The 27,335-nt window shown below is 49.9% G+C and overlaps 1 protein-coding gene across 16 annotated transcripts in view; it reads right to left on the bottom strand.

Annotated features, from left to right (window-relative positions):
- Window positions 1-23,976, bottom strand: part of KLHDC4 (kelch domain containing 4) — a 71,108-nt gene extending 47,132 nt beyond the window's left edge. For 5 of the 16 annotated variants that reach the window (XR_008514333.2, XR_008514332.2, XR_008514330.2 and 2 more), the window contains exons 1-5: window positions 22,548-22,803; window positions 19,420-19,511; window positions 13,823-13,901; window positions 12,623-12,721; window positions 6,081-6,217 (exon numbers count right to left, since the gene is read on the bottom strand). Coding sequence is in view for 9 of the 16 variants with exons in the window: in XM_054533141.2 (XP_054389116.1) it covers window positions 6,081-6,217; window positions 12,623-12,721; window positions 13,823-13,901; window positions 19,420-19,511; window positions 22,548-22,730 (590 nt within the window). In the remaining 7 variants the exon portion in view is untranslated. 16 annotated transcript variants of the gene reach the window in all.
- Between the last annotated feature and the right edge of the window lie 3,359 nt (window positions 23,977-27,335).

Here is a 27,335-nt window from a genome sequence, read left to right on the forward strand (position 1 = left end):
CAGGAAAACCCCCCACTGTTCTCTAAGTTCAGAATCAAAACACGGCCCCTCCAGATGAGTTGCCCATAACGCCTTCCTATCAGGGCAGGCAAGAGTCATTCTGCAAGGCGCCGCAGCTGTAGTCCAGTGTCTGCCACAGTTATGAAGTGAGGATGAGCACGGAGAACACTTGAGGAAAACTGTGAAACAGGAGCACCTGCACAGGCATCACGCCAAGAGTCAGCCCTCCACACGCCAGCACTGGCACTAACTGGAGGCTTTTGGGAGAACCATTAGACATGAGGTCAAAGACTTTATAAATGTATATGCCTTGCATTCTGATGTTTTGTTAAGTCACAGGGCCTCACTTGTGGCCCCGGTTGCAGTACAGTGATGTAATCACAGCTCACTGCCACCTTGAACTCCTGAGCTCAAGTGATCCTCCCACCCCAGCCTCCCAAGTAGCTGGGATTACACACACACCAGCACACCTAACTAACTTCTTTAGAGATGGGGTCTTACTATGTTGTCCAGGCTGGTCTCAAACTCCCGGGCTCAAGTGATGCTCCCACCTCTGTTTCCTAAAGTGCTGGGATTACAGGCATGAGCCACTGCACCCGGCCTGGACTCTACAATTCTACTTCAGGCCATTTTAAACTTGACTGAACGTTAAAAAAAATAAACCTGGCCAGGTGCAGTGGCTCACGCCTGTAATCCCAGCACTTTGGGAGGCCGAGGCAGGTGGATCACGAGGCAGGAGATCGAGACCATCCTAGCTAACACGGTGAAACCCCGTCTTTACTAAAAATACAAAAAATTAGCCGGGCGTGGTGGCGGGCGCCTGTAGTCCCAGCTACTCGGGAGGCTGAGGCAGGAGAATGGCGTGAAACCAGGAGGCGGAGCTTGCAGTGAGCCGAGATCAAACCACTGCACTCCAGCCTGGGCGACAGAGCGAGACTCCATCTCAAAAAAATGAATAAATAAAAATGAAAAAAATGAATAAATAAACCTAACTTCCCAGGGTGTTTAGAGGTCAGAATTTGACACTCTTACCATCATAGCCCAGGTTTAAATTCTTAAATAAATAAAAAACTAAATGGAGAAATACACGATGCTCCCAGCGGCGAGGCCAGAGGGGTATGATGGGGTCACTGCCTAAATGCGATTCATCAGCAAACGCAATCCAGTCAAAATCCTTCTGGACTTTTAAAATTAGAATTTGAGGGCCAGGCATGGTAGCTCATGCCTGTAATCCCAGCAATCTGGGAGGCTGAGGCGGACGGATCACTTGAGGTCAGGAGTTCAAGACCAGCCTGCCCAACACAGTGAAACCCTGTCTCTACTAAAAATACAAAAACTAAGGCCAGGTACAGTGGCTCATGCCTGTAATCCCAGCACTTTGTGAGACCGAGGCGGGGGGATCACCTGAGGTCGGGAGTTCAAGACCAGCCTGACCAACGTGAAGAAACCCCATCTCTACTAAAAATACAAAATTAGCCGGGCATGGTGGCGGGCATCTGTAATCCCTGCTATTCGGGAGGCTGAGGCAAGAGAATTGCTTCAACCTGTGAAGTGGAGGTTGCAGTGAGCCGAGATCCTGCCACTGCACTCCAGCCTGGGCGACGAGAATGAGACTCCATCTCAAAAAAAATAAAAAAAATAAAAAATAAAAATTAGCCAGTCATGATGGCAGCCACCTGTAATCCCAGCTACTTGGGACACTGAGGCACAAGAATGGCTTGAACCGGCAAGTTGGAGGTTGTAGTGAGCCAAGATTGTGCCACTACACTCCAGCCTGGGCAACAGAGCTAGACTGTCTCGGAAAAAAAAAAAAATAGAACTTGAAAAACTGATGGTAAAGCTCATGAAAACAAAATACATGAAAAAAGCAAAGACTTTAAGTAAATGAGAAAAATCCTCCAACCTATCAAAATATATCATAAAACTACAGTAATTAATTAAAATGGCATAAAAAATGATACCAGGAAAAGATCAATGAATCAGAAGAAACCTCAGAAACAACACAGACCTTCTCCTGTGCACCCACAGTGTGCACGCACCAGGTTCTCTGGATTACTGCGACAGCGCACACACTTGCAAGTGCACACACACGAGCACACACGCATGCACAGACATGCTCAATCACACAGGTGCACACATGCATGCACAATCACGCGTGCACAAGTGCACACACGCGTGCACAATCACATGCACGAGCGCAACGCAAGCACAATCACACATGCACAAGCGTGTGCACACGCATGCACAATCACACACGCACACATACAATCACATGCACACACATCCAGGTGTCCACACACATGCAGGTGTGTGCGCACACGGGCAGACATGTGCACACACGCATGCACACACAGTCACACACATGCATACACATACAGGCAGAGGCACATGCACTCACATATGCTCACACGTGCACACACGCAATCATCTGCACACATGCGCAGGTGCACACACGTGTACACATGCAGGCTTTTTTCCAAGCATATGTTGTTCTGCATCCTGTTTTTTGTATATATTTTTGTGCGAAATAAGAGGAAGCATTTCTTTCGGGTATAATCCTTAAACTTGGGGGTCAGGGGACACGCACATTTAAAATTCCAATGAACAGGTGCCACCCACTGAGCGGTGGGGGCATGTTCTCTCTACCCTCACCCTACACCCATATTGCCCAGCACTGCTCTCGCAGCACCCGCCCTGGGGCCCGCCATGTGGTGCCCTCTGCCCCACCTTCTACTTTTGCAGCACCCGCCCCGGGGCCACCTCCTGGTGCCTCTGCCCTGCCCATACTGCCCAGCACTGCTCTCGCAGCACCCGCCCCGGGGCCCACCCCGTGGTGCCTCTGCCCCACCTTCTGCTCTGCTGCAGAGGGTACCACCTTCCAGAACGTGAGCTCTGCCTGATGCTGCAGGTACCTTCTCCCACCAGTCACCATTTTTAACTTTCCCTGTGGCATCATTTTCCACACAAAGACCTTCCTGTTTTATATGGGCAGATCCATCCACCTCTTCTGGCTTCTGCTGAATGTCTTGCTCAGAAAACCTTAGCTAAGATGTGCTTGGAGCTGGTACACAACAGACTGCAGTCAACTGTCACCGCAAGAGAAGCGTTCACTCACATTGAAGGTCTTCAAGACGACATTGGGGCACGGTGGGAGAGGGCAGGCTGAGGCCATGGGGACAGTCAAGGCGCCTGGTGTTTATGAGGGCAAGGGCTCAGCACCCCGAGCTGACTACAAGGTGGGAGAGAACGCAGAAAGGGACACAGACATCAGCTGTCAAACAACATCTCCTGCAGACCATTTGTTACTGCTGTGCGTCTCGTCAGGGTCTTAACAACTGAATGAGGCTCAACATTAGGCATCTCCCAATCACAAATACATTAAGCAGCAGTAACCGAATCCTGCTGAGCAGTAGAAATACAGAAATTAAGCAGCTCAGCCTGGCACAGTGGCTCACACCTATAATCCCAGCTACTCAGGAGGCTGAAGTGGGAGAATCTCTTGAGGCCAAGAGTTCAAGACCAACTTGGGCAACATAACAAGACACCATCTCTAAAAAAAGAAAAAAAAAATTTAATTAGCCAGGCATGGTGGTGCACGCCTGTAAACCTGGCTACTAGGGGGGCTGAGGCAGGAAGACCACTTGAGCCCAGGAGTTTGAGGCTGTAGTAAGGTGTGATCACACCACTGTATTCCAGCCTGCGCAACAGAGTAAGACTTTGTCTCTTGAAGAAGGAAGAAAGAAAGGAAGGAGAAAGAGAGAGAGAGAGAGAGGAGAGACAGGAGAGAAAGACAAGACCAGAAAGAGAGAGAGAGAGAGAGAAAGATTAAGGGCACCCTCAATTTCCTGACCTCCAAATCTGTACTCAGAACAGGCTGCGTCTCCTTATCAGACGCACACTCCACACGACCCTCCAGGACCAAGGGCGACCTGTGGACCCATTAGTCACACCCTGGCTGCCAAGGCAAACGTCTCAAAGCAATGCTCTGCGAGGCATCTCTGTTCATCCCCCGCACAGGTCTCCCTTGCTAATGGTTACTCAGGCCAAGGAGAACCAGGAATTATCACCAGAGACAGATGCCTCCACAAAGGGTGATTCTGGCAAAAAGAAGAGAGTGAGGCACATAATGACCCTGTTCCTGCCCCACTACTCCCTCTAGAGACTGAAACTGGGGGCTAAGAATCACAACTACATTGTATGTTTGCAGGATCACTATAAAAAAAAGTCTAATAGCTTCTACAATATACCTTTAAAACAAGTCTCCTGTTTTAATTACCATTAGCAAGCACTTGAGGAATGAGGTGTCTGTTTATCAGACAATCCTGACCCAGGGCAGCTGCCACGGATGTCCCGCGTATGACCGAGCCCACAGTGTGGGATGCAGCTGGAGCTGCACATGAGGTAGGGGCTGCCACCCGCAGCTGCCGGCCCAAGGGAGGGGCCAGGGCCACTCCCAAAGTGACCAGGTACCCACAGTGCACCCCTATTCCCTTGGAACAGATACCCATGATCCGAGTGACAGAACCAGCAAAGCCTGAAGGCCACGAGAGAGCCCTCATGTCACAGACGCTCAGAGTCACCACAGAGGCACCCACAGAGGCGCCGCAGCCAACACCAGCCTGGCGGGACCTGCTGGGTTGGGTGCTGGGTTAGACGCATTCTATCACAGAGACTTGACTCTCCTCACCTGTCAATTATGAACAAGAGATACCAAAGCTGATAAAATGCTATTAAAAAATCAATCGATTTGCCAAAGATAAACAAGCGAATCAGTAACAAGTGGGCTCCAAAAGGAATAAAGCAAAAGGACAACTGCGTGCTGAGTGGAAATACGTGAGCTTCAAGATACACACAAAGAAATCTATTTTTAGCATGAAAGTAATTTCCCAACTGCTGTGCCTACTAAAATTATGAACCTTTCTCAAAACAAGCACGAGAAAGGGGACGGAAAAGCCTGGGAACACAGTAACCAGCCGCATACCACAGCACCTTCCAGGTCCCACTGTAAGGCTATGGTCATGCCCTCCCCTTCAGCAGGTGGGCCCAGCGCAGGGAATCTGTCTGCACTCTCCCCACCCACAGCAGACTCTTCATTTGACTGGTTAACATTCCCGGCCCACAGCCAGCAAGAGCAGTGGGGCCAGCAAAACAGGCCTCAACACCCTGACAAGGCTCACTGCAACATAACGGGGACCAAACTCCAGGAAACACCCCGAAGTGGCTCATTGTGACATAACCAAGCCCGGGCTCCAGGGAGCGCCGCTGCCCTCTGGCTGAAGCCCTGGGATGTGGAGAAGGCCTACGTGCAGCGGCCTCTCTCCCAGGAGCAAGGGCACTTCCGCTCTGCTGCTTTAATGGCAGAGAGATGGTGTGTGTAATGGTGGGTCACAGCCGCAGCAATCGAGCCAGGCCACACATAGAAGGATGCTAACAACTCTACTTCAGTCTGTCATTCAACTAGATTTCTTCTCCTAAATAATTTATATGCAAACATGCCATCTGGCTCTCTACACGGAGAGACAGACATGCAGCTCTTGACTAATGGGAGACACCTGTGCGTGGTAAACATGCATCATAAACCCCATCAGTGACATTCCCGACAGAGGTGGAAATCAAGAGGCTGAGCGGGGTTCACTGAAGAGAAATGTCAACATCCTTCCTGTCTCATACCAGCTCCACGGTTTCTACACCAACTCGACACAGAAAGAGCGTGCCTTTTAGTCAATGACACATAGCTATGGGGCTCCCCTTCCAGCAAGCTGGGCACCCAGAGCTGCCTCCAAGGCAGGAGACCACAGGAGAAGAGCTGCAACACAGGCAGCGAGAGGCTGGCGGCCAACAACAAGAGGAATCTGGAGAACAACGCCAGGCAGGTGGCACCCCCCACACCTGGCCCAGGCTTCTGTATGAAGGGTCCAGAGAAAACATGGTCTCCCAGGACCCAGTGAGGCTGGACTCCAGGACTGCGACCCAGGTTCCTCTGAAGCCTGGTATTCTGAGGTCTGCTCCCAGCACTCGGGCTCAGCACACAAGCACAGAAGAGCCACGCCCGGAGCTCAGCTTCTCCACTGGCTTCTTACTTGACTTGTTCCCAGGTCTTGGTGGCCAAATGCAGGACCCAGAGATCCTTGTAGTGGTAGAACTGCTCTCCGTTCGGAGAGGCAAACTCCCCTCCAAAGACCCACAGCTGTCCGCCACCTTGAGGCACCACCACCGCCTGTGAAAGGAAAGGTGACACGTCAGGGCACAGCCACACAGCAGAAGGGCCAGTGTCATGGGTGACTGGCAGTGGTGAGCGCTTCAGTACTATCTCGGCTGCCCCACAACATGACCAGCCCCACACTTAGCCACTGTCCTCTCCTGCCTCTGAGGGGAGAATTCCAGAGAAACACCCTCGTAGGAAAGCACGTCCTCAGTCAAGAGTCTAATAAACTTTCATGTATCCCTAGGTTGCAAAATAAACATCCATTTAAATGTAGACAATGCCATATCCCATTAAAGTGGACACAGCTAGTTACCTCAAACATTAACAATGGTGTGGCGCAACCTAGCAGTGTTTTCCTTTATTAATATCTATGACAAAGCTGTCTGCCTGCTCCCGTTAATGCCTTTCCTTGCCATTATGTGCCAACTAAATTAGCCTCACAAGTACAATGTGCACGTAAAAGGGAGTGTTTATGGGCCAGGCACGGTGGCTCACACCTGTCATCCCAGCACTTTGGGAGGCCAACGCAGACAGATCACAAGGTCAAGAGATAGAGACCATCCTGGACAACACGGTGAAACCCCATCTCTACTAAAAATACAAAAATTAGCCGGGCATGGTGGCATGCACCTGTAGTCCCAGCTGCTTGAGAGGCTAAGGCAGAAGAATCGCTTGAACCCAGAAGGTGGAGGGTGCAGTGAGCCCAGACTGTGCCATTGCACTCCAGCCTGGACGACAGAGCGAGACTCCATCTCAAAAAAAAAAAAAAAAAGGAAGTGTTTATGTTTTTTCCTTTTAGAGACCGGGTCTTGCTCTATCGCCCAGGCTGGAGGAGGGCGGTGGCGCAATCATCACTCACTGCAGCCTCAACCTCATGGTTTCAAGTGACCCTCCCACTTCAGCCTCCTGAGTAGCTGGGACAACAGGCATGTGAGATCATGCCCAGCTGTTTAATTTTTTGTAGCAACGGGGTCTATGTTGTCCAGGCTGGTCTCAAACTCCTGGCTTTAGCCAATTCTCCCGCCTCGGCCTCCCAAAGCACACTGGGATTACACACACGAGCCACGGCACCCAGCCCTACGTGACATTATGAATGATTAATAAAGACTTCAGCACCACAGTAAAGGTGAAGGAGCGCAGCGGGAGTGATGCCCTCTGGGCCACACACGGCAAGGCACTCCAACAGCAGGGGACGCCAAGGAGAAAGCAGACCACCAATCAAAAACAACAGCATCCCTGATGGGTTATCAGACACCACCGGCTACTCCACATGAGGCCCTCCGTGGCCCACTCCCTCTCAAGGCCCCAAGAACTGCGGGTGGCAGAGTCTTTAGGGGATGGCACACATCCACCTGTGGAAAGAGCTGCTTGGACAGACGGCTGGGCTGCAAGCAGTGGCGGAAACCACCAAGCTCCACGGGGTCTTTCCTCCAAACCTGCAAATTAAGCAGCAGCTGGGGTCCAGGATGAGAAAAGCACGCTCCTAAGCAGTCTATGTTAGCAACCACGCTGGAGGGGGACTCTCAGTGCTGCATCTCCACAGGTGAGAGCCGCCCACCCTGCCCAGGGTCACGCAGCCCAGCTTCGCGTGACTGTAACGCACCTGGTGGCATAATTAAGAGAGAAAAAGCGACCTGAGCAACCCAGCAGCAGGTGAAGCCCCATTTCCCAGCTCAGCCGTGGTCATTTCAGAGTTGGTTCTTTCATTAAAGCCTGTTGTTTTATTTCCTCTCGTTTCAAGGTAAGAGGACCTAGCAGGACGAAGAATGGTTCCACACAGGGCGCAGAGAGGGCTGGTAAATGAGAGTGCCAACCCGTCTAAGGTCAAGTGCGCCCCGGGTGGGGCAGACAGTGGTCCTCAGCAGGCTCCCTCCCGGCACCTCTGAGTCGGTGCTCCGCCCACCCGCACTTAGAAATGGCCACAGTGCCGCCCCTCTGCACCGATGTGGTTCCTTCCTGGGCCAGACGGCGGGTGCAGGTGGTGGCAGCACACAGGGGGTGGCGTGTCCCTCTCCACCCCACCCACTTCCAGTTGTTCTTTGCATCTGTCATCTCAGCACAGATGACTCACCTGTAAAGGGACAGGCCAGGTTTCCTATCATTCTAAAAGCCCAGTAGTTCCATAGGGAGAAACTGACCAATTTACACTTTACAGCAGACATGACGACTGGCTCAAGGTTGAAACCTAACAAATGTTTTGAGTCTAGAGGAAGTTAGGTGGCACAACCATGCCACACAGTAAATAGAGTTTTAAAATATCGTCTCATGGAAGACTATTCAATGCCACAGAATAATCCTACAATAATACATCAACGGTAAAAAACACTATAGAAAGAACACATACATGCACGCTCCAGTTAGTGTGAAATAGATGCATAGAAATATGAACTGGCTGGGCGTGGTGGCTCATGCCTCTAATTCCAGTGCTTTGGGAGGCCGAGGGAGGCAGATCATGAGGTCAGGAGTTCGAGACCAGCCTGACCAACATGGTGAAACCCTGTCTCTACTGAAAACATAAAAATTAGCCAGACGTGGTGGCACACGCCTATAATCCCAGCTACTCGGGAGGCTGAGGCAGGAGAATCGCTTGAGCCCGGGAGGCAGAGGTTGCAGTGAGCTGAGATCGCACCACTGCACTCCAGCCTGGGCAATAGAGTAAGACTTCATCTCAAAAAAAAAAAAAAAAAAAAATTATATATATATATATGAACTTTATGTGCAGAGAAAACATGCAGAAAATACAAATTCAGTTTAGGGAGAATGGACAATGGACTTGCCTTTTAATTCTTTTCATTTTTTTCAGAATGAATATTTACAACTTACATAATCAGTCCCTAAAGCCATTCCTGGCCAGGTGCAGTGGCTCATGCCTATAACCCCAACACTGTGGGAGGCTGATGTGGGAGGACTGCTTGAGCCCAGTACTTTGACACCAGCCTTCGCAACAAGCAAGACCCTATTTCTAAAATATAAAAAATAAAGCCATTCTTAAAAAATGAAGTTGGCCGGACACAGTGGCTCACGCCTGTAATCCCAGCACTTTGGGAGGCCGAGGCGGGCGGATCACGAGGCCAGGAGATCAAGACTATCCTGGCTAACATGGTGAAACCCCATCTCTACTAAAAATATTTTTAAAATTAGCCAGGCATGGTGGCGGGTGCCTATAGTCCCAGCTACTTGGGAGGCTGAGGCAGGAGAATGGCACGAGCCCGGGAGGTGGAGGTTGCAGTGAGCCGAGATCGTGCCACTGCACTCCAGCCTGGGCAACAGAGTGAGACTTTGTCTCAAAAAAAAAAAAAAAAAAAAAAAAAAGAAGTCAAATGGCCAGGCACAGTGGCTCTCACACCTGTAATCCCAGCTCTCAGTGTCTCAGGGAAGCAGAGGAGGGAGGATCGTTTGAGCCCAGGAGTTCAACACCTGCCTGGGCAATATAGCGAGACTCGTTCTCCACAAAAAAAGAAAAAGAAAAAAATGAAGTCAAACTCCAGGAAAAAGAGTGTAATCCACAGCATTGTTTTTTTTTTTTTGGAGGCAGAGTCTCGCTCTGTCACCAGGCTGGAGTGCAGTGGCATGATCTCGGCTCACTGCAACCTCCAACTCCCCTGGTTCAAGCGATTCTCCTGCCTCAGCCTCCTGAGTAGCTGGGATTACAGGCACGCGCCACAATGCCCAGCTAATTTTTGTATTTTTAGTAGAGACGGGGTTTCACCGTGTTGGCCAGGATGGTCTCGATCTCCTGACCTCGTGATTCGCCCCCCGTCGGCCTCCCAAAGTGCTGGGATTACAGGCGTAAGCCACCATGCCCAGCCCACAGCACTGTTTTAACATCCTTTCCTCCATCTTAGTTACAATCCCAGGCCCGACCCAGTCCAACCCAGAGGACCACACAAAGGCAGCAGCCTAAGAGTTTCGTATAGCCTACACCCCAAAGATAATGAACACCAGGGAAAAAAATAAATATGACTCAAGGGAAGATTAAAACTATGAAGACCCACAGATAAAACTTCTACTCCTGCCCACGATGGAGCAACCTGTACCACATTAGCTCCCCACCATCAACAAGGAAAAAACCAGACGAAATCTAGGAAGCAACAACCTCCAGACAACAGAAACTGGGAAGTGCAGGACTGCGAACCTGAGAGCCAGGAAACACGCCACGCAGCCCTGACCCATGACTCCGGCCCCTGCAGGCAGCTTCTTCCCTGGTGCAGGGACAAGGGGCACAGGCAGGGCAGGTGGTCTTGCGTAGCTGAGGAGACAAGGACTGGAGTTCAGGGACGTGGAGGCAGCTAAAAGTGGCAGGGCAGAGCACTGGAGAGAGGAAGCTGTGGGAGAAAGAGCCCTGGAAATCTGCACGGGGGCGTCCCCTGGAGTCTCTGTACACTAAGCTGCACCCTGGGAGGGTGAGACCAAGGAAATCTGCACGGGGGCGTCCCCTGGAGTCTTTGTACACTAAGCCGCACCCTGGGAGGGTGAGACCAAGGAACCACCACTGTGAAGACAAAAGCATCTTCTGATGCTGAGAACTATCTGAGCTTACACAGGGCTTGGAAACAGGCAAGTTCCAACCAGACGAGGTGAAAAGATGTCACTGACCGCACAGGTCACTCACTAGAGACTGCAGAAAGGCCACCACTGAGGGCTAAACTAGCCCTAGAGTGAGTGTCAAAAGGATCAAGATGATCTGCAAGGAACTGAATCACCTCAGGACAAAATGCAACACTGTTTGATAGGTGAAAAAATCCAGACACTCAGGCTGAGAACAGTGGTTCATGCCTGTAATTTCAGCACTTTGGGAGGCCGAGGTGGGTGGATCACTTGAGGTCAGGAGTTCGAGACCAGCCTGGCCAACATGGTGAAACCCTGTCTCTACTGAAAATACAAAAAACTAACTAGACGTGGTGGCACACGCCAGTAATCCCAGCTACTTGGGAGGCTAAGGCAGGAGAATCTCTTGAACTCAGGAAGCAGAGGTTGCAGTGAGCCAAGATCGCACCATTGCACTCCAGCCTGGGCAACAAGAGCAAGAGTCCATCTCAAGGAGGAAAAAAAAAAAAATTAGCCAAGCGTGGTGGCAGGTGCCTGTAATCCCAGCTACTCAGTGGGCTGAAGCAAGAGAATCACTTGAACCCGGGAGGCAGAGGTTGTAGTGAGCCGAGATCACACCATCGTACTCTAGCCTAGGTGACAGAGCAAGACTCCATCTAAAAAAAAAAAAAGTAGCCGGACATGGTGGCATGTGCCTGTAATCCCAGCTACTGGGGAGGCTGAGGCAGGAGAATCCCTTGAACCCAGGAGGCGGAGGTAGCAGTGAGCTGATATAATGCCACTGCACTCCAGGCTGGGAGACAGAGCGAGACTCCCTCTCAAAAAAATAAAATAAAGATTCAAATGTAGAAGGCACCTTAGCTGCCTAATACAATCCCAGTCAGGTGTGGTGACGGGTGCCTGTAATCCCAATTACTCAGGAGGCTGGGGCAGGAGAATCGCTTGAACCTGGGAGGCAGAGGTTGCAGTGAGCCGAAAACACGCCATTGCACTCCAGCCTAGGTGACAGAGCGAGACTCCATCTCAACAACAACAACAAATCCAAGCATATACAAATCTGATTTTTAAACCAGCCCAAATGCCTGCAAGCCTGCATCTGCACAGGATGTTCACACAGCTCAGGCAGGCAGGTCCTCCTCACCAAACCAACTTCATTAGCAGGTGAGTTCTAAGCACATAATCAGCAAAGAGGGAAGGAAATATTGCAGAGGAATGCATGAATCATGCTGTGGTCACCCGATGTGATGATCCTTCTCTGCACTGGAGAGGCGGACACTCATTCAAATTTTCTGTGCGAGTCCAACTGTAACAGAGTTGAACAATGGACAAGGACAGAGTTCCCATCCTTACGGAGCTTACAGAACGTCTAACTCCGGAAGCCCCTTCCCTGACAGCAGAGGGACAGCTGACACTGCTCTCCTGGGTAGGAAAGGAGCTAACCACGTGCTAAGTCAGTGCCACTTCTCTGTGATCCCGTTACAGCTCGTTTCCGCTAATACAACTGTTTTCCTTCCACCACGCACACCTTTCCTGAACATCCAGTTCTCCTGTCTTCACCATCTAGTCCAGATCGTGGGCCTAAGGGGAGTGAGCATTCTGCCGGTGGCTCGGACATGCCAGGAATGACAGCAGGTATTTTACATGGAATATTTCATATGATCCTCACGTCACCTGGGGAGCAGGCGTTCACCTCCCCGTCTCACAGTGAAGAAGCCGAGTAGGGAATCCAAGTGAGCAAACAGCAGAACCAGGCGATCTACAGGGCCCAGCCCCTCCGCACCAGCTGCCCTCACCTATCAACTCTCCATGTGTCTACCGGACTCTCACATGGGAAGAGGGAGGGCGGCTGAGAGTCAGTGCTGACATTACCTGGTGAGCACAGCGCCTCGGAGGTGGACTGGGGATGTCAACTTTGGTCCAGGTGTCCTTTCTGATATTGTAGACATAGAGCTCGTTATACAAAAAAGTCTACAGGAAGGAAGAATGTCGGTGTCACAAATGATATGCTTCCAAGAAGTGGTGAGAACAATCTTAATCATGACAATTCCCTGGGAAACTGACATGCTAAAGGAATGTAAACCACACCAGCGCAGGGAGGCCATGGGCTGGGTCCCCGGGGCCCTTGGGGATGACAACACAATGAAAATGACCGAACGCCCACCAGGCCCATCAATCTGGAAGGTACTGAAAGCCCTCGTTGTTATTAGGACTGGTCATTCTCCTAAACTCAAGCCTAGTTTTCTTGTTTTTGTTTTGTTTGAGATGGAGTCTTGCTGTTGCCCAGAATGGAGCGCAATGGCGCAATCTTTGCTCACTGCAACCTCCGCCTCCCAGGTTCAAGCGATTTTCTGCCTCAGCCTCCAAGCAGCTGGGACTACAGGCACCCGCCACCATGCCCAGCTAATTTTTGTACCGTTAGCAGAGACTGGGTTTCACCACATTGGCCAGACTGGTCTCAAATTCCTGACCTCAGGTGATCTGCCCACCTCGGCCTCCCAAAGTGCTGGGATTACGGGCATGAGCCACCGTACCCAATCAAGCCTAGTTTCTAAATGCACGAAAACTGAGAAACGAAGATGGACAAATGCAGTCAAACCCCCAAGGCCCATCCCGGGCTACAGGGAAGGTGAGCTCCTGCTTTTGTGTTTCACACACAATTGTGAAACACAGGTCTTTCTGGCCTGCTCAAAAATAAAAATTAGCCCTACAATTTATCAGCACTTTCCCTATTTAAGACAACCTGAAAGCTGAGTGTGAAACCTGGAAACCCACTGGGAGGAAGAACAGCAGACAACCACAAAGAGGGGTGCGCCCGTCAAGAGTGATGACGGCAGAGCTAGGCCTCAGCCTAAGTCCCAGGAACAGAGACCCCAGGACCATTGAAGTCATCAACAGTCATGCCAGTGCTGGACCGTCCTGGCGACGTCTCACATCAGGCCTGACCGCTCAAGCGCGTGATACAAGGGGGTGAAGGGGCTAACGCATATTTGATGTCACTGCCTTAAGTTAACTTTCTGTCAAATGATACTCATGCAACATGGGAAGAAAAGAAAAAAATATATACTTTACTTTTTGGCCGTTGAAATATTCACCTCCGAATAGGATTAACTCATCTTTCTCAGGATGAACCGAGAGGGAGGCATTTAACCTACAAGAGACACAAGCGGCAGGTCAGCAAGGTCACCCCGGATACCCACCTGAGCGCTGTCCCCTTCCTCACAGAATCCTCTGTCACCATAGACTGGCTGCCTCTACACTTCCTGAAAGGAGAGCCTGGCATCGAGAAAGGAAGCAAAGGTGCCACTTGAACACCAACCCCTCTACCAGCGCCCAGGGCCACACTACAAGGACAACCATGGAGCTGGACTGACACAGTGTCTGGTTGTAAAAAAAAAAAAAAAAAAAAGTCCCAGGCAGGAACAAGTCCAGATGCCCCTACTGATGTATCAAACGTTCCAGAACTGTCTTTTTTTTTTTTTTTTTTTTTTGAGATGGAGTTTCCCTCTTGTCACCCAGGCTGGAGTGCAATGGCACAATCTCGGCTCACCACAACCTCCACCTCCTGGGTTCAAGCAATTCTCCTGCCTCAGCCTCCCAAGTGGCTGGGATTGCAGGTGCCCACCACCACACCCGGCTAATTTTTGTATTTCTTAGTAGAGATGGGGTTTCACTGCATTGGCCAGGCTGGTCTCAAACTCCTGACCTCAAGTGATCTGCCCACCTCGGCCTCCCACAGTCCTGGGATTACAGGCGTGAGCCACCGTGCCCAGACCTCAGAACTATCCTCTTTTAAGAGCCTATCCTGTCAAATCACCTCAAAACCGTTCTAAAAAAGTCCAGTATCTAGGCCAGGAGCAGTGGCTCACGCCTGTAATCCCAGCACTTTGGGAGGCCGAAGCAGGCAGATCATGAGGTCAAGAGATCGAGCCTATCCTGGCCAACATAGCAAAACCCTGTCTCAACTAAAAATAGAAAAATTAGCTGGGCATGGTGGTACGTGCCTATGGTCCCTGCTACTCGGGAGGCTGAAGCAGGAGAATCACTTGAACCTGGGAGATGGGGGTTGCAGTGAGTTGAGATCGTGCCATTGCACTCCAGCCTGGCGACAGAGCGAGATTCCATCAGAAAAAAAAAAAGTCCATATCTAAGTATTTCAATATACATGCCAGATATCTTCCATCTAGAAAATACAAACAACTTTCTACTTATTTCACATGAGAACAAAAGAAGAGCTACAAGGAAATTATATAATAATATTACAGGCCAGGCCCGGTGGCTCACACCTGTAATCCCAGCACTTTGGGAGGCTGAGGCGGGCAGATCACCTGAGGTGAGGAGCTCAAGACCAGCCTGGCAAACATGGTGAAACCCCCCCGTCTCTACTAAAAATACAAAAATTAGCCAGACATGGTGGTGGGCACCTGTAATCCCAGCTACTCAGGAGGCTGAGGCAGGAGGATCGCTTGAACCCGGGAGGCAGAGGTTGCAGTGAGCCGGGATTGCATCATTGCACTCCATCCTGGGAGACAGAACAAGACTGTCTTAAAAAAAGAAAAAATAAATAAATAAATACACAGGACCACTTCAGTTGAAAGTAATGAAAGACACAGTGACAATCTGGCGAATCACTGGGAAAGATTCTCCCTTCAGAATCCTCTAAGACGGTGTTCCCCAAGGCGTCCTCCATAATGCCAACTCCAAAAGATGCTTCTCAAAGGAAAAACAGGTTTCAAGGTCAAGTGAGTTTGGGAAATCTGAGAACTCTATTTTCTATTGGGGATTTATTTGCATAGAAACATGTCATAGGCTGGGAATTTCTGCAGGAAATAAACCAGTATTAAAAGCTAAACACAGAATCACCATATGATCCACCAGTTTGTTCCTGGGCATCAGCTCAAACAGATACCTGTATGCAGTGCTCATTATAGCCTCACAAAAGCCAAACAGTAGAAATAACCTAAGTGTTGGTCTGCAGATGAGTGGACAAACACAATGGGGCATACCCAGAGATGGAACAGGATTCAGCCATAAGAAGAAATAAATTTCTCACACATGCCACAGAACTGATGAACTTGGACATACCAGGTGAAGGAAGCCAGTCATAAAAAGACACTTCTATGACTCCACTTACGCAAAATACCTAGAATAGGCCACAGTGACAGAAAGTTGACCAGAAGTCACCAGGGGATGGGGGAGGGGAAATAGGGAGCGACCCTTGAAGGGTCTAGACACTTGTCCCATCTTTTGGCTTCCCTGGGCTACACTGGAAGAAGAATTGTCTCGGGCCACACATAAAATACACGAACGCTAACAATAGCTGATGAGCTTAAAAAAAAGTCTCATGTTTGAAGAAAGTTTACAAATACGTGTCAGGCTGCATTCAAAGCCGTCCTGGGCCACCAGTTAGACGAGGTTGGTCTAGAGTTTCTGTTTGGGGGGATAAAACAATGTGGCAACTGGATGGTGCTAATGGTTGCACAGCGGCATGAAGTGATTCCACTGAACTGCACAGTTTCAATGATTAAAATGGCAAATTTTGACCAGGCACATTGGCTCAGGCCTGTAATCCCGGCACTTCCGGAGGCCGAGGCGGGCGGATCACCTGAGGTCAGGAGTTCGAGACCAGTCTGGCCAGCATGACGAAACCCCATCTCTACTAAAAATACAAAATTAGCCAGGCATGGTAGCGCATGCCTGTAATCCCAGCTACTTGGGAGGCTGAGGAAGGAGAATTACTTGAACCTGGGAGGTGGAGGTTGCGGTGAGCCGAGATCGTACCATTGTACTCCAGCCTGGGCAACAAGAGCAAAACTCCGTCTCAAAAAAACCAAAACCAAACAAAAATACAACAAAATGGCAAATTTTGTTAAACATTTTACCACAATAAAAAAACTTTTTAGGTCGGGTGCAGTGGCTCACACCTGTAATCACAGCACTTCGGGAGGCCAAGGCGGGTGGATCATCTGAGGTCAGGAATTTAAGGCCAGCCTGACTCCAGAGGTTGCAGTGAGCTGAGATCATGCCATAGCACTCCAGCCTGGGCAACAAAAGCAAAACTCCGTCTCAAAAAAGAAAAGAGGAAGAAAAAAAAACTTTTCAAAAAGAATAAATAGGCCGGGTGCAGTGGCTCACGCCTGTAATCCCAGCACTTTGGGAGGCCGAGGCGGGTGGATCACCTGAGGTCTGTAGTTCAAGACCAGCCTGACCAACATGGAGAAACTCTGTCTCTACTAAAAATACAAAATTAGCCAGGCATGGTGGTGCATACCTATAATCCCAGCTACTCGGGAGGCTGAGGCAAGAGAATCACTTGAACCTGGGAGGCTGCACTGAGCCGAGATCGTGCCATTGCACTCCAGCCTGGGCAACAAGAGCGAAACTCCGTCTCAGAAAAAAAAAAAAAGAGTAAACAGCGTTTCCCAAATTCCTCTGACCCTGAATCTTTTCTCAATGAATACTGATTGATTTTCTGCAGAAAAGTACCAAACACAACTTCGGAAACCATCTACACAGGGCCCAAACTGAGGCCCCCACCCAGCCACCAGCGGCACCAGCCTAGGTGTTTCCGCCGCACAGGCAGGTGAGGTACTGAGGCAGCTGGTATCATACCACCATTTTCCAGGTAGGTCACATCAGAGCCAATCCTGAGGGTATGCTCATTTAGAAACTGGTCATTCTCACAAGGTTTTAAAGTAATATGATAGAGAAATAGGAAGTTGGAAGTTATTAAGGTTACCAAGCAAAAGGTCTTAATCTCAGGATAACTGCTCCCTCCCATTAGGAAGCATTTCCAGCTAACCCAGGGAACTGCCAACACCTTAAATTATATCCTGACATGAAATCTGACTTTCAGGCAACGTTACTTATGGAAAAATTCTAAAATATCATTAAAAAAAAAAGAAAAGTAAAAGGCCAAGTACGGTGACTTGAGCCCAGGAACTCGAGACCAGCCTGGACAACATAAAAAATGTCTCTACAGGGCCGGGCGCGGTAGCTCATGCCTGTAATCCCAGCACTTTGGGAGGCTGAGGCGGGCGGATCACGAGGTCAGAAGATCGAGACCATCCTGGCTAACACGGTGACACCCCATCTCTACTAAAAAGACAAAATTAGCCAAGCGTGGTGGCGGGCGCCTGTAGTCCCAGCTACTCGGGAGGCTGAGGCAGGACAATGGCGTGAACCCAGGAGGTGGAGCTTGCAGTGAGCGCAGATGGAGCCACTGCACTCCAGCCAGGGCGACAGAGCGAGACTCTGCCTCAAAAAAAAAAAAAAAGTCTCTACAAAAAAACTAAAACCAATCCCTGTTCAAAGTGGCTTTCCTCAGGAGTGCTATATGTCAGAAGCCTAAGATCAAGGATTTATTTGCTCCAACAACTCAAATGAAAATGTACATTTACAGCCGGACACAGCGGCTCATGCCTGTAATCCCAGCACTTTGGGAGGCCAAGGCAGGTGGATCACCTAAGGTCAGGAGTTCGAGACCAGCCTGGCCAACATGGCAAAACCCCATCTCTACTAAAAATACAAAAATTAGCTGGGTATGGCGGCTGGCGCCTGTAATCCCAGCTACTTGGGAGGCTGAGGCAGGAGAATCACTTGAACCTGGGAGGCAGAGGTTGTAGTGAGCCAAGATCATGCCACTGCACTCCAGCCTGGGTGACAGAATGAGACTCCATCTCAAAAAAAAAGTACATTTACCATGTGTAACTTACATTTGGCCCTGAGGGCGACATGCAAACTAAAGGGAAAAAGAAAACTCAAATCCTAATGGACATTAAGCAAAACCCAGGAAGGACATGGGCCTTTGGGAGTGGCTCCAACAGCACTCACTCTGCTCAGGGGCTGATCACCAAAGGCCGTGGCTCCAACACCACTCAGTCTGCTCAGGGGCTGATCACCAAAGGCCGTGGCTCCAACACCACTCACTCTGCTCAGGGGCTGATCACCGCGCTCCTCCCGCCTCTGGGCAGGTGGGTGGGACTTGGGCACCGGAACCATCACATGGCCCCATTAATACAAACGCAGCACAATCGTGACCACCCACTCCCGACAGGCGGAACCGTGGCTTCCACTCGGGCCTGCAGCAGCTTTATTAAAAGGGTAAGTCCTGCAAGGTTAATCTCCTACTGAGGGAAATAAAGCAAACCATTTTTCATTCCAGCTCATCCCACATGTGTACGAAATCCTGCAGACTCGGAACATTTTTAAGTAATTTTCATATTCATTTAAAATGGCTTATACTCAATTTATGTTTAACAAACTTTTCACATGAGAATTTGAAAGCATTACAAACACATCAAAAAGCCACAGTGATTTTCAGCTTTCTGCCTACAGTATGCACTTTTAAAATACCTTAAGAACCAAAGAAAAGCTCACTGGGGCAAAACTTTCATCCACATGTCATGACCGGTGGAGGAGCTTTCAAAGTTGGCGCTGGAGCCCGGAGGCAGCAGCTGTGCTGGAGGCCCTGCTCCCAGGTTCCATGACAGTAAAGCTCAACAGCCTCATTCCAGTTCTTCAGCAGAAAGTGACCGAGAACAGGTTTTAATAATGAAAATGTCCCAAGTACCTGGTCATTTACGAAACCTGGTGCTATTTAAAGCAGTTTTTCAATGTATAGAAGAAAAGGAAACAGACATATAATGTGAAAAATGCTACTTGCTCACCTTGGTGAGGGCGGGGGGCACGGAGCTTCCACAGTCTGAGTCCTCTTGGCATCGAGTGTCTGGAAATGGGCTATGAGCGCTTCCAGGTCTTCCTAGGGCAAGCAAGCAGGCACACATGAGACTTGTTCCCAGGACCCACTGCGGAGCCACAGCCCGCTCAGCTTTCCTCCAGTCAGTGTGATTCGACTGGGCTCAGTCACGTCTGTGAATTGTAACATACTGTGCCTGTGTTTGAAATGCAGAGTTTGACACATTCGAAAGTAACCAGAGCTTGACCTCAAAGGCGTTTGCTTGAAGGGTAGATGTGTGCACCAAGTATTATCTCACTCCACACGCTTAATGCTCCCCCTGCAAGACCTGCCACTTAGACAAGCCCATTGTGACTTCACTGCAGACACTCTCCCCACCTCTCATAACCCAGGCTCAAGCCGTCGCACCTGCCTGCCTTCCTGTCTGCAGAGCAGTGTCTGACAAGAACTTCCACTTAAACAAGCCCATCGTGACTTCACTGCAGACATCCTCAGCACCTCTCAGAGCGCAGGCCCGGGCCGTCGCACCTGCCTGCCTTCCTGTCTGCGGAGCAGTGTCTGATATATTTCTCTTGCTTATCTGTTTCCTCCACCCCAACAAAATAATAAAATATGAGCTCCACCAGAGCAAGACTTGTGTCTGGTTAAAACACTGCCTGCACAGCAAGGGCTCAGCAAATACCAGCTGCAGTCTATCCATGTAAGAAGGTCTCAACTTTTACTACCATCGAGAGTGACTCAAGGCACTGATGTGCCGGCACAGAGGGCAGCACTGGAACCCAGTGTTCCTGCCTCAGTCCCAGTGCCCATTTCTCAACATTTACAAGACACCCCCATCCACACCCGAGCCTGACATTTCAAGTTCCTTCTAGCCTTCAGTGTCCTTCTTGCAGCTACACACACCTGCAGACCATCTTCCCTCCCCCACACTCACCTCTCCAACCTCACCTCCCACCCGGCCTCACTCTCCAAGATACACCGGCGTCCTCTCCGTTCCTTTAATGAAAACGCCAGGTTCTCTCAGCCTGCCACGCCCCACCTCGTGCTTCCTTCAGTCCACCTCTCATCTCAGGGTGAACGTCAGCAGGGTACACTGCTTAGTATTCTAACTATGCAATATTTAAAACACACAAGTTACAGAACTTTATCCAAGACACTCCTGTGTACTGTTCCCAGGGTAAGGAATAAAGTGTCACCCACGTGTACCCACCCACACATTCCCTGAAGTAACCACTACCTGGAACTCGGTGCTTATTAGTCTCACGCTTTTCTTCACACTTTTATTACACATGTGTATCCCTAAACAACGTATAGTATTGTTTTACATTTTTAAATGTCATTAAATGGACTGGGCACAGTGGCTCATGCCTGTAATCCCAGCACTTTGGGAGGCCGAGGCAGGTGGATCACTTGAGGTCAGGAGTTCGAGACCAGCCTGACCAACACGGTGAAACCCCGTGTCTACTAAAAAATACAAAAATTAGCCGGGCACAGTGGCGCACACCTGTAGTCCCAAACTACTCAGGAGGCTGAGGCAGAAGAATTGCTTGAGCCTGGGAGGCAGAGGTTGCAATGAGCTGAGATCATGCCACTGCGACACTTGCTCTGGGTGACAGAGCAAGACTCCATCTCAAAAAATAAAAATAAAAAATAAAATGTCATTAAACGGTATCATACTGTATATTCTTTTAACTTTTGCTTTTTTTGCGCAACGAGATTCAACAAACAGTTCAAATACTAACGTCTATGTACTGGGAAAGCTTTGCTGCTGCTACTCGAAGACAGCGGTCTTTAACCTTGGCTGAACCTCATCATCATTGGGTGACTGAAGGAGAGCAAAGTTGTAGGGTCTGGGTGACGCCAGTGGCCTAGCCAGTGACAGCCTCTCCAAGGTGACAATACGCTGAATGCTGAAAAGATGAGTCAGACGGAGTATGGTTGGGGTATAGGTAAGACCACAGACAGAACTTGGCATGTTTGGGACACTAAAAGGCACTGTGGCTGGAGTGAGCCCAGGGAGACAGCTGGAAAGACAGGCAGAGGCCAGGACCAAGTGAAGGTGCGAACCAGATGACCTGATACATGAGTTCTGTGGGAGCAGAATTCCAAACTGTCCCCAACCCTTCCCCCAATAATTGCCAGGACTGTGAAAGAATGGGATACCACTCTCGTGATTAGGTTGCATTACAGACACAGCTGAATTTAAGAAAGAGATGATCTTCTGTGGGTCTAGCCTAATCAGATGCCCAGTTATTTTAAAGGTTTGTTTTGAGGGTTCATTAAGATAACATACAAACCCCAGGCCTGACAGGCTCTCTCTCTTAAGGGAAGCTACTGTTACAATCACCTTAGTATTGGGCACTGGAGGGAGACATGAAGATGAGTAAAAATGACAGGTAACTGGCGGGGCAAGGTGGCTTACGCCTTGTAATCCCAGCACTTTGGGAGGCCGAGGTGAGCGCATCACCTGAGGTCAGGAGTTCCAGACCAGCCTGACCAACACGGTGAAACCCGGTCTCTACTAAAAATACAAAATTAGCCGGGTGTGGTGGTGCATGCCTGTAATCTCAGCTACTCGGGAGGCTGAGGCAGGAGAATCGCTTGAACCTGGGAGGCAGAGGTTGCAGTGAGCTGAGATCGCACCATTGCACTCCAGCCTGGGCAACAAGAGTGAAACTCCTTCTCACAAAAAAAAAATTTCAAAAAAAAGCAGAAAGCAGATAACAGCTGGTTACTGAGTGCTTACTTTCTGCCAAGCACCATTCTGAAGATGCCACACAGATGAACTGACTTCCTGTGCCACAACCCTAGCCAGCAGGTCATGCCACTGCAGTCCCAGCCTAGGCGACAGAGCAACTCTGTCAAAAAAAAAAAAAGTAAGTCAGAGCCTAAGAAGAGTGTGAGGGAAAAGTCCAACCCCATTATTTAAGAGATGAGGACGTGGAGAGATCAATGACTTAGGAAGAAAAGAGACAAAGGAATGTGGTCAAGAGCTCCTGATTCAGGACATCTGGTCACATCCCAGTTCCACACCACTTCATGGTTCACCTGTTGGTCTGACTTCGTGTCAAATGGGAATACCAGTGCTACGGAACTGACCTGGTTGTGAGGAGTAAAGCCCAGGGAGCTGTGCCTGGCGCATGGCAGGGCCATAAAACTGCCCCCGGTTAGGGAATCCATGAGCAACAGCCGCAGAACACTCAACCCCAACTTCAGGACGGATCCTCCTGCAGACCCCGGGCTGAGGACCAGAGGGAAGGAGACAACCGTGATGGCCGCCATCAGCTGCTATGGGATACCCCGTGGCTCCAGTGCCTTCTTCACTTAACCATCTGCTGCTCACTCCTCAGGGCTGCTGTGATGATTACTTGCCCTCTTTTGAAAAAAGAGTGAGGTTCAGAAAAGTTAAGAGTCTTACTCCCAGACCACACATCTTGCAGAGGCAGCCTCAGGCTCAAACTCAGGTCTTCCTATGCCAAACCCCTGCCTCTTCTCACCACCCAGCCTCCCTTCAGAGGGAGGGAGGAGGGGAGGAAACGCAGAAAAACGCCCGTGACACCATACGAAGAAAAGCAAGCACGTTAAAGGGGGCAGCTCCGAGAAGCGGAAAGACACACATGGAGACTCGGAAGGGGGCGGGCCCCGTCTGGGCTGCCCGGACGCGGCGCCGGGGCAGTTCCTACGGCCTCCAGCTCTCCCGCAGGGCCGGCGCGGCTCCCACGGCGACCCGCAACCCCGGGGGGCGCAGGGAGTCGGCCGAGGCTGCACGGCCGCGACCTCGGGCCGCTAGGCCCGGTCTGACCCGCTCACCTCCTCCTTCCGCGAGCGCTTAGACACCTTCTTCTCCATCTTGGCGGCCGTCTTCTCCGCGCCGCGGCCCTTCTTCTCCTTCTTGCCCTTCTTGCCCATCTTGTCAGGTCCCAAGCCGCGATGGGACACCAGGGGAGGAAACGGCGCGCGCTCTCCGCTCGGAAAGAGGTGCTCGTGGGGCGGAGCTCGGCGCACAGAAATGGAGTCACTTCCGGCCCCGAGTTCGAGCCGCTTCCGGCTAGAGGCGCGGCTGGGCCCTTTACGAGGTTCAATCTTGGAGCTCCGTCTTCGGCAGCGGGCTCGGGGGCCTCGGACTCAGCACAGGCCCCGGAGAAGATGACCGGCCCCGGGCTGGGCGCGGTGGCTCATGCCTCTAACCCTGGCGCTTTGGGAGGCCTTGGCGGGCGGATCGCTTGAGTCCAAGAGTTCGAGATCAGCCTGGTCAACAAAGCGAGACACCCCCCTCCCCAATCTCTACAAAAGAAAAAAAAAAATTAACTGGGCGTGGTGTCTCGCGCCCAGTGGTCCCAGCTCCCGAGACACCCCCCTCCCCAATCTCTACAAAAGAAAAAAAAAAATTAACTGGGCGTGGTGTCTCGCGCCCAGTGGTCCCAGCTCCTCGGGAAGCTGAGGCGGGAAGATCGCTTGAGTCAAGGAGTTCCAAGCAGCAATGCGCCCCTGCACCCCAACCTGGGCGACAGAGCGAGATCCTGTTTCAAAAAACAAAAAAGATGGCAGCCCCCGCCTGACATACCCGGGCCATGCTAGCCAATTCTCACGCCCTGTGCCCCCACCTAGCCTGTCCCCGTGTCCTAGGAGACGTGCCCTCTGAGTTTTATTTTTTATTTTTATTTTTTGAGGCAGGGTCTTGCTCTGTCGCCCAGGCTGGAGTGCAGTAGCACGATCTCGGCTCGCTGCAACCTCCGCCTCCTGAGTAGCTGGGACCACAGGAGCCCACCACGCCCCCCGGCTAGTTTTCTCTTGAGTTTCCCCACGGTGCACGTGCCCCCTGTTAAGGCACATTGCTTAGCCCTGTGTAGAACTAAGTGGGTGACTCTTGGGCTAGCCCCAATTTTTCCCCTCAGACCAATCAAATGAGTGCTTTTTTCCCAGAAAAAAAAAAATTCACACAGTTACAAGAATTTGCAGACCCTAAGTAAGACAGTCCCGGCCAGGCGCGGTGGCTCACTCCTGTAATCCTAGCACTTTGGGAGGCCGAGGTGAGTGGATCACGAGGTCAGGAGTTCGAGACCAGCCTAGCCAACATGGTGAAACCCCGTCTCTACTAAAACTACAAAAATTAGCCGGGTGTGGTGTTGGGCACCTGTAATCCCAGCTACTTGGGAGGCTGAGGCAGGAGAATCCCTTGAACCCAGGGGGCATTGGTTGCAGTGAGCTGAGATCAAGCCACTTCACTCCAGCTTGGGCAAAAGAGCGAAATTCCATCTTAAAAAAAAAAAAAGACGGCCCCTTCCACCTTCCTATTTAAAATGTGCCAGACACTGTTACGTACTAAGGACGTGTCCTCAAATGTCCTAACATGGAGGACTTTTGTTTCTTCATTGGTAGGCTAGAGCTAATGATAGCACCCTGAAAGGGTACTCAATTTGTGGAGCCTGAGAAATAAAGATGGGTAAGATCCAAATGCCTGCTAGGAAATTGTACTCTAGGATTTGCCTCAAATTATGTAAGAAATGGCAAAATCATTTGCAGTGCATGGAATGTTATGATTTGAAAGAGCAGAGTAAAAATGCTTATCACTACTTAGAAGATGTCATCTTTGGACTGGTAATCAAGGAATAAGGCAAATTAAGGACAAGGACAAGCCAAAATTTGGCAAAGGGAAAGCATAAATCAGGAAATAATCTAGTTTATTACTTTGTGTGTGAGTCAGCCTTTAAAAATTCCCTTAGGCCAGGCACCCGGTGGTTCATGCCTGTAATCCCAGCACTTTGGGAGGCTGAAGCAGGCTGATCACGAGGTCAGGAGTTCAAGACCAGCCTGGCCAATATGGTGAAACCCTGTCTCCACTAAAAATACAAAAAAAAAAAAAAAAAAAAAATTAGCCAGGTATGGTGGCACACACCTGTAGTTCCAGCTATTCAGGAGGCTGAGGCAAAAGAATCACTTGAACCCAGGTGGCAGAGGTTGCAGTGAGCCGAGATTGCACCACTGCACTCCAGCCTGGGCGACAAAGCAAGACTCCATCTCAAAAAAAAAAAAAAAAAAAAAAAAAAGATGTTATCTTAGATCCAGCCAGGTGTGATGGCTCTCACGCCTGTAATCCTAGCACTTTGAGAGGCCGAGGCAGGCAGGTCACCTGAGGTCAGGAGTTTGAGACCAGCCTGACCAACATGGTGAAACCCCGTCTCCACTAAAAATACAAAATTAGACAGGCGTGGTGGTGCGCACCTGTAATCCCAGCTACTCGGGAGGCTGAGTCAGGAGAATGGCTTGAGCCTGGGAGACAGAGGTTGCAGTGAGCTGAGATTGAACCACTGCACTCCAGCCTGGGCAACAGAGCTAGACTCCGTCTCAAAAAAAAAAGTTACTGGCCAGGTGCAGTGGCTCACGCCTGTAATCCCAGCACTTTGGGAGACCAAGGTGGGCAGATCACGAGGTCAGGAGTTCGAGACCAGCCTGGCCAACATAGTGAAACCCTGTCTCTACTAAAAATACAAAAAATTAGCCGGGCATGGTGGTGGGCGCTTGTAATCCCAGCTACTTGGGAGGCTGAGGCAAGAGAATCACTTGAACCTAGGAAACGGAGGTTGCAGTGAGGCGAGATCACGCCATTGCACTCCAGCCTGGGCAACAGTGCAAAACTTTGTCTCAAAAAAAAAAAAAAAAAGAAGAAGAAGAAGTTAACTCGGCCAGGCGCAGTGGCTCACATCTGTAATCCCAGCACTGTGGGAGGCCAAGGTGGGCAGATCACAAGGTCAGGAGTTCAAGACCAGCCTGGCCAACATGGTGAAACCCCGTCTCTACAAAAATACAAAAAAATTAGCCAGGCATGGTGGCGTGTGCCTTTAATCCCAGCTACTCAGGAGGCTGAGGTAGGAGAATTGCTTGAACCAGGAGGCAGAGATTGCGGTGAGCCGAGATCGCGCCATTGCACTCCAGCCTGGGCAACAAAAGCGAAACTCTGTCTCGAAAACAAAAAAAGTTACCTTGGATCCAATCAATGACTAGTCACCAAGCAGCCAAGGAGGAATGATTTTCCAACCAACTCCAAGCCTTGTCCGTAAACCTAGTTCTTTAAGAAGAAAAATGAAATTTGGGGAAATAATGAGAAGAAAAGATAGCACTGGTTGAAGGCCACCATGGTCTCTGGCACTGCTTGTAGGAAGCCTGTGTGGTGGTAGAAAAAAAAAGAAAAACCAGTTAGGAGCTGAGCAGAAAGGAGCTGGAGAATTTCACAGAAACCCAGCCTGGGCATCCAGGCATGATTATCTTCCATGATGAACTACAAAAGGCTAAATCCTCACTATTGCCCTGGGGAAATAGTTCTGTCCCCTCTAGTGTACTATGACTTTAAGAACATACCTAATCCTTTAATATTTTTCTAAAAATCCTGGGTAACCTTGAGGCAACGCACTTGAAGCAAAAAGGCTCTTCATTCACAGCACATCTGTCTGCAATACATTACAGTGGTGCCCACTTCAGGCCGGAGACAGGGAGAGCGTACGACCTATTGAAGATTTAGGAGGATCTGGTGGATGCGGGGTTTAATACTTTTATTATCTGAAAGAAGCTTGAAGCTAAATTAGAAGGCTCTTGGATTTTAGGTGTCATGGTGATTTACGTGAGATTGAAATTCTCATACTGAGAAAGACAGGGAATAGAACATCTAAAATGAGATCAGATCCTAAAATAGTCAAAAGATTAAGTACAAGGCTCTATTTTAGTAAAATTCACATTGTTGAAACTTTCATGGATTATCTTTACCCCTGACTTTTAGAGTGTATCTTTTGTGTGATCAGGCGCCCTCTGCTGCCTTCAAGTTGAAGTGCAGAAGAGAAAAAAAAATCTATTAATAATAGAATAAATTTTAGGAAAATATGCTAACTTCTAATT

This window comes from Pongo abelii, chromosome 18, assembly GCF_028885655.2.
Source record: "Pongo abelii isolate AG06213 chromosome 18, NHGRI_mPonAbe1-v2.0_pri, whole genome shotgun sequence".
In the NCBI taxonomy this organism is placed as follows: Eukaryota; Metazoa; Chordata; class Mammalia; order Primates; family Hominidae; genus Pongo; species Pongo abelii.